The 12,478-nt window shown below is 46.2% G+C and overlaps 1 protein-coding gene across 2 annotated transcripts in view; it reads right to left on the minus strand.

Moving 5' to 3' along the window:
- jag2b (jagged canonical Notch ligand 2b) overlaps positions 1 to 7,607 on the minus strand; it is a 163,249-nt gene extending 155,642 nt beyond the window's left edge. For both annotated transcript variants that reach the window (XM_078234507.1, XM_078234506.1), the window contains exons 1-2: positions 7,410 to 7,607; positions 6,978 to 7,277 (exon numbers count right to left, since the gene is read on the minus strand). In XM_078234507.1, coding sequence (XP_078090633.1) covers positions 6,978 to 7,277; positions 7,410 to 7,478 — 369 coding nt within the window. In that variant the 5' untranslated portion in view covers positions 7,479 to 7,607. The remainder of the gene's footprint in view (positions 1 to 6,977; positions 7,278 to 7,409) is intronic.
- Positions 7,608 to 12,478: the final 4,871 nt, after the last annotated feature.

Below are 12,478 nucleotides of genomic sequence, written 5' to 3' on the forward strand. Positions count from 1 at the left end.
AGTCGTTGTTTTAAAATTAAAGTTTTCAGATCCTTGGAGTAGATGGGACACAGGTTTAAAGAGCTGATAAGAAATAAACATTGGCAGAGGAGATGCAATCATAAATCAAAGGATGACTGGGAATGCCGTCATTATTTTTGCCTTGGTAAATCTTAGAAGCAAACATCACCCGAATGAAAAGAGATGAAGTCTTGGATTTCTCTAGCGCCCGTCATGAGCACAGGACATCCCAAAGCGCTTTACAGGCCATCAAGTGCTGTCATTGAAATAATATTGGAAATATGGCAGCTAATTCCCCACGAACAGTAATTTGATCATGACCAGATATTCTGTTCTAGTGGCATTGGTTGAGGAATAGTATTGGTCAGGACACCTGTCATTCTATGAATCCCTACAGAATCTTTTGGAAATTCATTCTGAACATTTTATAACTAAATGATTGAATGACTGAAGTATAACATCGTACATTCTGGAAGGAAAATCAATATGAAATAATACAATTCTAAAGGGGCTTCAGGTGCAGAAAAGCCTCAGAGTACATATGCACAAATTGTTAAAGCTGGCAGGGTAGGTTAAGAAATCAGTTAATAAGGCATACATTATCCCGGTCTTTAGGAAGTGACTGTGAACCTTTGTAACACCGTTTTGGCCTCAGCTGGAGTATTGTATCCAATTCTGAGCATTACACTGGAGGAAGGATATGAAGGCATTGGGGAGAATATAGAAATGAATCAAGAGAACGGTTCCGGCCCAAGAGAAAATGTTAGCAGGGCTATGGAGAAATGGCCGGGGAGTGGGACCAACCGTGTTACTCTTATAGGGGTCCAACAATGGTCCCCTTCTGTGCTGTAACCACCCTATGATTCGATAACACTGCACCAAAAACCTTTTAGTTGCCAACTCTTTTAGGAAATGTAAACTTCCCCTCTATTCAATACCGTGCAACTGAAGGGGTCAAAGGTCACACACTCCCTTTTAAACAAGCAAAGAAGTAACTTGCTGCTTGCTTTGAAATTACAGGCTTCCCTTCCCGACTTGGTCTGTGCAGCGGATACACAGACTTCCATGGAAACAGTTCACATCCCATTTTAAGTGAGCAGACCTCAGACTTCCAAAACATGATGTCAGCACCACAACAGGATGAAGATTGTCTCAAGTATTCCATTCAAGCTACACGTTCTTAGCGTAAAACTGCTGAGAGGTTGACAGAAATATTTGTTTTAAAATTAACCACAAGGTGCAGATTAGGGACTGACATCACTGCACATTCCCGCACCACATGTTCTCAGCTGTCTCTGTGAAAGTATAAATTATTTCAGGGAGACATCACCAAGTAGGGTACAAATGCAAGTCTGAGAATTTTGTGTAGCCAGCAACAAACTACCGTAATGGAAAAGTAACCCGAGTGTCCCCGAATAAGAATTGAAGCACATTACATGGTACGGAGTAGGGCAAAGGAACAGAGACTGGGTGACACCAGATGCAATGGCAGATGCAAAGCAAGGCTCCCCTAAATTTCCCTTTTAAGGTCTGGATGTCACCTCAAATGGGACTTGAGCTTAGGAAATTAATGATCTGGAGTTTTTCTGAACGTAAACATTCCAACTCTTCAGTGCTTAAGTTAAACATTTGGCTGCTGAAATCAGGGAAAAAAATGGTCTCAACAGGTTGCTGGAGACTTGCTCAATTACTTTTATCCTATTAAGTTATTGTTTTATCGTCTCCCAGGCACTGCATACTTGCAGCACCACAACATGTGACTCCAGCCCAATGCTTTCACTAAATGCTTAGAAACTCCACACTACACAATTGCAGTACCCAATGTGAACACCCCAGCTGCCTCAGTCCCTCCCAACTGCAATTCTCTCCTTCCTCTCTACGGGAAATCATGATGGGGGATGGTTTTTGAGGGAAAACAGTTGGCCTCTGGGAACTCAATGCAGTGACCAAGTGAGAATTCAGGCTCCAAGTGAAGAATTGGTTATTTAATTAACTGGGGTATCACCAATGACACTAATCCCACCCATACTGGACAGTCATATTTTCTAAGCTTGATATTGGGTAGCAGGTCCCTTTATAACTTTTGCTTTTCCAGTCTAAGTTTACCAAGGTCAAGCATAGTCTAATGTCAATAAGAACTTGCATTTCTTCAATGATTTCAGGTGTACCAAAACTCTGGCTAAGAACAACCCAATCAACACAGATTGGTGATTAAACTTGGAGAATTCTCTACTTTGCTCAGCAGCACACCGCTTTTATCCACACAGTAATGAGGCAGAACTTTGTGTCATTTCAGTGACAGTCACTTAGCTCCCATTTAAAATTTACTCAGCCTGTGAGAATTACTAATTTGCCTGAGTGTCCCCAGATTTCCCCTCATTCTACCCTTTTCTGACCTGGTAATCATTTCAACCACAGGACACAATGATATGGCCCTGAAACATGCTTGTGTCTGCCAATGTCGACATCAGATGGCCCAATGTCGACATCAGATGGCCCAAGTCTCCACTGCACAAGCATAACATAGCAATCCTGTGAAATAGTTTCATTAGAGCACTGATGGTTTGGATAGCATACACTAGCTGAATCTCAGCTGCGCCAAGGTAGCAGAGTACCAGGTTACTACATTCAACATGTACACTAGCAAAAACAGCAGCAAACCCCCCCCATCCCTGAATCATAACACGACATGAAATGCAACCAGACGCAGGCCCACATCTGCTTTGCACCAGGCTGGTAAGCAGCAGCAGTGAAGCAGGCACCAGATCAGATAATCAGCATTTTGGCACAGCAATTGGACATGGTCTCAACTACTGGACCTTAGTCGGAAGAGACTGAAAGCCAGGGGATGATGCAAATTTAACAGGCAATAAATATGTCAATGAGGAAAAACAGAATGAAACAGGGCCGGTAAGTTAGAATATTCTCCCTTCCAACTTTATTACAACATATCAAAATTAGAGATACCATGTGCAACTTTCAGGAAACATATTCAAGGGAAAGTGTGCAGAATGCAATCTGGCCAAGGGTTCAGTTGAAGCTGAAAAGCTTGAGCACTGTTTAAAATGTTACTTGAACCTGAAGGGACAAATCAGACCACTCCAGGGTATCCTTTCCCTTTTTAATGAAAAAAATGGACATGCCATCGACATTTCAAAAGAGTTTTGATGACAGCTCCTCTCAGCAGCTATCACCAGCCCTTGCGGTTAATGTTGACGCAGTGATCCCACCCACCCTCTCCAATCACTGCCACTTATGAGGAAACACCCGTGAGTCAGAAGAAAAGAATGGCCTTGCACGTTGGGTGGAGCTAATACTTCGCTTCCATTTAGTGGTTAGCCTCACTGTGGCACGCGAGTTAAGCGGCAAACAGCATCCTGCACTTTATATACATTCCAATACTTACACAACAGAATTCTGTGGGAGTGCTATATCATGGAGGCCATGCAACCCATTGTGGTAATTATCCAATTAGTCCCACTTCCTCTGTTCCTGCCCAGAGCAGTGCAAAACTTCCTCTTCAAGTCTTTATCCAATGTCCCACTTTAAATTACGACTGAATCTGCTTGCACCACCCTCTCTCAAGAAGTGCATTCCGGATCATGATCATTTAAAAAAGTGCTGTTCCTCTCCTCTTGCCAGTGTTATTTTGAGATATGGTACTGCGCTAGCCTTTGTGTGTTTTCTGAACAATTTTCTTCTTCCTTCCAGAATGGACAAGACAAGCGTGTCAGTGCACTGCTGGTTCGAGGAGATATTCCATATCATGGACCATGATTTGTTTTTGTCTACCCACAGTAAAAATCACATCACCACCCCCACCTTCTCACTTCCAACACCATCAAGCTTGCGAGGCTTTAAATGAGCCCAGGAACTCAAAAAAAGGTGTTCAGTTACTGGTAACAGAACAATAAACTCTCAAATAACACGCCTAGCAAAGTACTCTTATCATCACTCCTTCAAATACTTTCATGCCAGAAACAGTAGCAATGAGGTCACTGGGACATAGACCAAGACAAAGTTCACAAGATTTATTTCTCCCTATTTATCATCCTTGTGCCTTTCATTTTCTGTAGGGTACAAAAATTCATCCTCTCGCCTTTAAGATCCTGAGGGTGTCGACATGGTGGATGTGAAGTGGATGTTTCCTCTTGCCAGAGATTCCAGTATCAGGACTCACTGTTTAAAAATAAGGGGGCACTCACCTAAGACAGAGGTGAGGAGAACTTTTTCTTCTCAGAGGGTTGAATATCTCTGGAACTCTTCCTCAGAAGGCAAATGGAAGCAGAATCTTTGAATATTTTTAAGGCAGAGTGCTAGGTAGATTCTTTATTAACAAGGGGGGCAGGGGGAGTGAAAGATTATCAGGGGCAGGCAGGAACGTGGTGTTGAGGTTACTATCAGATCAACCATGATCTTACTGAATGGTAGAGGAGGCTCGAGGGGCTTATTCCTGCTTCTATTTCTATGTTCGCACGTTCTCCTGAGTTCAATGTAACAGTGACTGCCAGACAGACAAGGGAGACCAGGCAGGTAACCGGAGAGTGCCAAGTGCATCTTATTTCCCACCTGGTTCAGTTCAGAATGCCTACGAATATACCTCTGCTCCTAATTCTTATGTTAACACATCAAATTTAAAATGGACTTTCTAGTCATAAGATCACCCTAAATGAGATTTTGTCCCAAATCCAATGTGATGCTACCCTAATGCCTGCTTGGAATTGTTCGTAATTCCCTGATCAGAACTCTCTTCTGCAGTACAAGGACTACAAATGACAGAAAGAAGGATGTGTTAGTTTGAAAACGAACTGATTTGAAGAGATAACAGCATTCAAGGAGCCATAACCACTTCATCTCACCCTTGTATTTTCCAAGGCCTCCGTTACATTTTCTTCTTTCCAGGGTCACTGTCTTTACCTCCCAAATCCACCATCCTCACCTACTCACCCACCCACCCTCACTGACCCAACTCCCCCACCCACCCTCACTGACCCAACTCCCCCATCCACCCTCACTGACCCAACTCCCCCATCCACCCTCACTGACCCAACTCCCCCATCCACCCTCACTGACCCAACTCCCCCATCCACCCTCACTGACCCAACTCCCCCATCCACCCTCACTGACCCAACTCCCCCATCCACCCTCACTGACCCAACTCCCCCATCCACCCTCACTGACCCAACTCCCCCATCCACCCTCACTGACCCAACTCCCCCATCCACCCTCACTGACCCAACTCCCCCATCCACCCTCACTGACCCAACTCCCCCATCACAGTAACCAAGGACAGGATAGGAACAAGGTGAAGCCCACCTCCCCCACCTGGGATCCACCACAGTAAACAGCCCACCCATCTCCCCCACCATCAACTATCTCAGTGTTACAGACTGGTTACACTCGGCGCTGGTGCCGCCCCCTCCCCCGGGCCGCTCCGCCGCGCGATTCTAACGGATTCGGCGCGAGCCTGCCCGGCCCCGGCCCCGCTCCCCGGGCTGGGGGAATTGCAGCAATGTGGAGCTGTTAACGCTGCCGAGCTGATGCAGCCGCTCAGATGCAGCAATGTCTCTTTGCAAACACTGGGAATAAAGCGCCAGGCAGCCGGGCTGGGCTGGGAGCTGCGGCCTGGCCAGTCAGCAGCTGCTGACCCCAACCTGCCGCCACCCCCGACTCCCAAACTGCCAGACAGCCCCTTGGAAAAGCACATGCACACATCCCAGTCTCCTTCCTAATCCGGGATCCCACTCCCCTCCCGATCCTGGTGCAGAGAGAGATCCCACTCCCCTTCCAATCCTGGTGCAGAGAGAGATCCCACTCCCCTTCCAATCCTGGAGCAGAGAGAGATCCCACTCCCCTTCCAATCCTGGAGCAGAGATCCCACTCCCCTTCCAATCCTGGAGCAGAGATCCCACTCCCTTTGCAATTCTAGAGCAAAGAGAGATCCCACTCCCCTTCCTAATCTAATAGCAGAGAGAAATTCCCACTCCCCTTGCGATCTGAGAGCAAGGAGATCCCACTCCCTCCCAATCCTGGAGCAGAGAGAGATCCGACTCCTTTCCCCAATACCATTCCCCTTCCAATCCGGGATCCCACTCCCCTTCCCAACCCTGGAACAATAGGATAGATCCCACTGCCCTTCCCAATCCGAAAGCAAATAAAGATCCCACTCCCCTTCCAATCCAGGAGCAAAGGGAATGGGTCCCACTCCCGGTCAAGAACAGGTGTCAGGCACTCGGGCTGCCATGCACACACACACATGGCCGAGCAGCCAGATCACTAACTCCGGGTTTAAAGGCTTTCCGATTCAATGTAGGACAGTTTGGGGCGGGTTTTGTTAGGAACACCTGATAAAGACGCCAGGCAACTTCACTTGGCGTCTCTCTCTCTGCATTTCGCTTCCCCCGGTTGAGAGTGCAACTCAAAACACCCTCAGCAAAATAGAGAAAAAAGTTTCCACATCTCTCTCAGCCTGATGTTTAGAAAAAGTAGCAAAAGCGCCAGAGGGGTAATTTTTTTTCTCCCCAGCCCAAAACTGAAAAAGATATTTAGAAACAAATTTGTAACACGCAGACAACCGCCCTTAGTTTGAAATCATTTAGAAAGGTGATTCTGTTTAATGGGGTGTTGTGTGGTTATTTTAAAAAGCAGTGAAATTCTGCAACCTCCACATGTAAGGTTACACTGGAAGGATTTTGGATCAATAAAGTCATGCAATCCAGAGAAAATGACAGCTGGGGCTTGAGGGTGCTGCAATTGTGTCTGGAGGGGGTGGTTTTTATGATGTTATTCTTTTTGTTTTTGCCTGCTGAGGGGGTGGGTTGCTTTTTTTTTAAAAGAGAGAACATTAACAGGAGAAAGCGTGTGTTTGTGTGTGTATTATTTTTATTCCGTTACACCGAAAAGCAGGCAGCAGTTGATTAAAAACCGGTCCTAATCGCGCCCCATGCAACAATTGCCCACCCCTCAAAGTCACTTACCGGCCACACAAACATAAAGGGGATAACAACTTTCCCCGCGGTGCTTTTATCCGGGACGGAGAAGGTGTTTTTGCCCAGCACCGGGGTGGACACGGTCCCAAAGGTGCAGCTCCCGGAGCTGGTAATGCGTGCCTGATACTCTTTCAAACAGATTTTAAAATAGGTATCGCACTCGTCCTTGGTGCACCTCCGATCCAGGGGGTTCCTGGAGCCATCGCAGCAGTCCCCGTTCTCCAACTCGCCGTTAACGTTTTGCACCGAGTTAAACTTGATCTGGAAATAGCCCTTTGCAAACGACGCCTGAGGAATTGGAAAAAGAGAGGCAGCATTGAAAGCACGGTGGGACTGATGCAGCAAGAAGTGGCAGAGAGGGGCTGAAAATAAATACATCTCAATGCACTGCAGCCTAATGTGGATTATTTCATTGCATACCTGAATCCAGAAAGTTGACAGCACCGCGCCTACAACGATAAAGTGATAGATCCCTTTAAAATCCAGCATGCCTTCGCTCTTCTGCTTCTTAGCTTTTATAATAAATCTTCCCGAAGAGCCAGCACTGCTGACGGTCCCGGCAGCAGGATCCACACTGGATTTCTCTTTGCAATGCACCGAATCCCAATGACTGGGATTATTTTCTCTCTCTCGCCTTTCCCCCCCACCCCCCCCTCCCCACTACCTCCCTACCTATTTAAAAAAAACAGGCAAAGTGTCTGGGCTGGCTTGGTGCAAGTGCTGGCTCTGGATCAGAAAGGGGTGGGATCTGGGCTTGGGAGGGAGGGAGGCTGGGTGGGTGCGAAATGCCAGCCTGGCTCAGCCCAGGCACGAATAGGGATAAATTGGGACTGGCTCAGCTCTGTGCTTCTAAATAGAGGGGGGGGCTGGACTGACCCGTGTCTGCGCTGGTTCAGGCAGGAAAGCTGGAGGGACTCGGTTTTTAGCACGGGGTGGGTGGGAGAGTGGCAGAATAGGTTTATCAAAGATTTATGGGCAGGATTTGGATTAGATTTAGCACGGGTTTATGGGCAGGATTTGGACTGAGTTTAGCAGGGATTTGGGGGTAGGGTTTAGATTAGGTTTAGCAGGGATTTGGTGGGCAAGATTTGGATTAAATTTAACACGGGTTTGTGGGCAGGATTTGGACTGAGTTTAGCAGGGATTTGGGGGCAGGGTTTAGATTAGGTTTAGCAGGGATTTGGTGGGCAAGATTTGGATTAAATTTAGCACGGGTTGAGGGTAGGATTTGGACTAGGTTTAGCAGAGATTTGGAGGCAGGATTTGGATTAGATTTAGCACGAGTTTGGGGAGCAAGATTTGGGGTAGGTTTAACAAATGTTTGGGGGCAGGATTTGGACTGGATTTAACAGATTTAAAGTGAGAGTTTAAATCACATTTAGCAAAAATTTGATGGGGTTTTGGGCTTGGTTTAAAATAGTTTGAGGGAAAAAATTAGACCGGATTCAGTACAGATTTGAGGGCAGAGTTGGACTAGATTTAGCACCGGGTTCATGCAAAAAATGGACTAGATCGAGCACGAGGTTTGAGGGGAAAATCGCGCTAAACTTAACAAGCGTCAAGAGGGCTTGTATTAGGTTTAGCACGGGTTTGGAGTTGGTGGGGGTTGGGTTTAGCCCGGCTCTGAGACTGGGTTTTGGGGGGTTTAGATTGGGTCAGCCCAGTGTGAGGGTTTGGATCAGGGTTTAACCCGCTCGGAGGGCTGGGTCAGAATGTATCCCGCGTTTGGGTTTAACCCGCTGGGTTCTGGCTCAGGGTTTATCCCGGGTTTGGTTTGGGTTTAAGCCGCTCTGGGGGCGGGTTAGGGTTTATCCCGGGTTGTCTCAGGGTTTGATCGCGGGCTGGAGGTGCTGCCCCGCGGCCTCGTTCCTCTCGCTTCTCCCGCTCGGACAAACCCCGCCCTCCTGTCCGGGGCGGCATTGTGACGCCACGTGAGCCCGCCCCATCACCGCCAGCCAATCACAAAGAGAGCACTCCAATCCAGTCAACCAATCAGAACGGCCTATTCTGATCCAGCCAACCAATCGCAAAGAGCATTCCATCCAATTAACCAATCACAAGCCGCGCACTCCAACCCAGCTATCCAATCAGACAGCCGCTGCTGCGGTAAGACAACCAATCATAAAGATCCGGCTCCGATCCAGTCAACCAATCCCCATCAGGGATCCGCCCACTGACCAATCACAGTAGAGTCTCTGCGCACGCGCGCACCTAACTGGAACTTTAAAGCTGGGCAGAGCATTCGCTCTGGTGTTGCCCAGGCGAGGTCTTGTAGTCTTTGCCAACCCAAACTTGCGTACTTGGATTTCTGTTCGGGCTGTTCCCCCTCCTTTTGGGGAGCTGCCCCTTTTACTTCGTCCTGACTTAATCTGAGTTTGTTTATTTGGTTTGACCTAAAAAGAGGGCAAGAGTTGGAGTGGTTCTGGAGGATACTGCCTGGGGGAAGGATTATTGCACCAAAAGGACAATGACTGGCTGCAATTTTGCAATCCATTAGGGGCTATCAGTTTTGGAATGACTTTGAATGGTTCTGATTGGTATATTCCTGGTATTGATCACTACATAGCAAATTTCCTCCAATTCTGTGAAACTTAAACTTATTATTATACAACATGTGCGTTTCTCATTGTAGAAGAAATTAAACGATCCTTCACAGATTGTTAATTATAACTCCCTCAGATACAAACGGAATGGTGCCAGGTTTTATGATTAATTTTATATATTAAGTATACATATAATTTTCAGTTAATATCTCAATGGCTTTTCTCGAAATAACTCCAGGCGATGTTTAATTAAAGGGTGACCTGGCCCTCTGCAAGCTGCTGTGCAGTCTTGCCACCAGTGGGCTCTCCCTGGTCCTGTGTTGATTGTTGCCAAGATGCCTATAGATGCACATTTTAAAGATTCAGTCAAGATCTGAGCCTTGTGGAGTGGGAGATTGCAGCATATGCAGCAAGTTTCACCAACTCAGGAATCATTTCAATTTGATTATGTCAAGTTTTCAGACGTACGCTGACAACACTGATCTACCTCATCATCACTTCAACTGCTGCCCATCTCTAAACTATAAGACTGCTTGCCCGATATCCGGGACAAAATGAGAGGAAATTCCTCCAATTAAATATTGGGCAGGAGCAAAGTCATTAACTCCATTCGCTGTAGATGCCCCATCGTTGAATACATTTAAGGTTTGGATAGACAGATTTGCGATGTCTCAGGAAAGCGAGGGATACGGAGTGGAGTGGACAAATGGAGTTTAAGCCCAAGAACAGCCATGATCGTACTAAATGGCTCAATAAATTGTGTGGTCTAATCCTGCTCCGGTTTCTTGACTTCCCTGTCTCAGTTCATCTGCCTCTAAAACCCTCATTCATGCCTTTGTTACCTCTCGACTGGAGTATTCTAACACAATTCCTGGCTGACCTCCTATGCCTACCTCCTTAGACTCAAAGACATCTGAAACTCGATACCTCATGTCCTTACGCCAAGTCCCATTGCTCATGGATCTCTGCTCATTGCTTTTCGGTTAAGCAATGTCTGTGTTTTCAAATTCCACCATGACCTTGCCCCTCCCTATCTCCTCCAGCCCTACAATCCTCTGTGACCTTTGTGCTCCTTTCAGACTGGCCTCTTCTGTGTCCCCGATTTTAATCTCTCCACCATTCGAGGCCGTGCCTTCAGCTGTCTGGGCCCAAAGTTTGAATTTCCCCCTTAAACCTCCCTGGAACTATCTCTCCTCCTTTAAGACGCTCCTTAAAATGTACCTCTTTGTCCAAACATACAGAGATCTGTTCTAATATCTCTTATGTGGCTCTGTGTCAAACTTTGCTTGATAATTCTCCAGTGAAGCACCTTGGAACCATTTGTTATGTTGAAGTTGTTATATAAATACAAGTTATTGTGTTGTTATTTCTATTCACATTTTACTGAGTATAGTTCATTTGTTGACTAGCCAAGCAATCCTTATGGTAAATGGCAATAAAGACGGTACATAGATAATATGCTACAAAAAATCCATTGGGTCGGTGTGAGATTGCCAGAGTTCTGGCAAAATATAAAACTTTCTTTAAGTTGTGAGATTGAACAGCGTATAAGGAAGCTCCAAACACAGGAATGACACTAATCAGAGGGCAAACGGCTGATCTTTAAGTTGGGGTGCAGGACTAAATCTGCCAAAGCTTCTTCAAACAGCTGACATTGATATGACAGATCATCCTATGCTGTAAGATTCTATGATCCCATCTATATGTCTAAGATTTTCCACATATCTTGTCCGTGTCCTGATGGCAGATGCAAACTGTATCCAGCAGACTGCCAATGTTAGCGTGGAGAAAGCAACCCTGAATTATTCATCCTTTTACATGAGTGTCTATTGCAAAGGACATCATCTTCATTAACCTGATAGATCACAGCTGTTACCAAACTGAACTTCACTGACCTTTCAAAAGGACTCATCTTCTTTAAGTGATTATCAAGCGGAAAGAACAGGCTTTAGCAGAGTAAAGTTTAATTTCTCAAAGTGTCTATATTGTTGGAGGGATGGAGTATAAGACCTCCCTCCCACATCTCACCAGGTGTCCTGTCGGTGTTGGGCAGGCTGTTGTTGTGACATTGCCTTTCCCAAGACTGGTTGCTGTCATACATGGTTCATCTGGTAGCCCTCTGACCTGCTGAGTCAGGAGGTCATGGGTTGAGGCAGGAAGTCAAGGCTGACACTCTCAATGCAGCTTTTGGAGAGTGCTGCACTGTTGGAGGTGCCATCTTTCAGGTGAGGTGCTAAACTGAGGCCCCATCTGCCCCCTCAGCTGGATGTGAAGGATCCCATGGCTACAACTGGAAGGTGAGCAGGGGATCGCTCTCTGGTGTCCCAGTCAACGTTCCTTCCAAAACCAACACCACTGGGACAACTGACTCTCTGATCATTTGTCCCAGAGCTGTTTGTCGGACCATGTCTTCTAGGCCTCACGCTCTCTCAATGTTCATAAAATCAATGACTTTTATCAAGCTTTTACTCACTGTTCTTTGGGTTGGTGACTATGTTATTCTCTGATTCTGCATCTGAAAATGACATGGTTGCTCTTTGATAGTCAATACATTGCAAGTTACATGAACAATCACACATCCTTTAATTGGGGGCTTTAAATATCCTGATATAGACTGCTAATGGTGTAAAAAAACAGAGAGGAGAAAGAGTTACTAACGTGTTTCGACAGCAGTTGTTACCAGTCCAATGAGGAAGAAGATTCTGGGCAGTGAGGTGGATCACGTGTCAGTAGGGGAACATTTAGGAGCAGTGATCACAGCGTCATAAGCTTTAGGTTGGTTGTGGGAAAAGAACAAGAAGCAATCCTGAGTAAAGATAATTAGTTGGGGGAGGGAAAGTTTCAATGCGGTGAGAAGAGATCTGGCCCGACTAAACTAGAATCAAAGATTAGCGAGCCTCCAAAATTGTAACTATGCAATGGGCTGCTTTTAAAGCAGGGATGGTT

Source organism: Mustelus asterias, chromosome 18 (genome assembly GCF_964213995.1).
Source record: "Mustelus asterias chromosome 18, sMusAst1.hap1.1, whole genome shotgun sequence".
NCBI classification, from domain to species: Eukaryota; Metazoa; Chordata; class Chondrichthyes; order Carcharhiniformes; family Triakidae; genus Mustelus; species Mustelus asterias.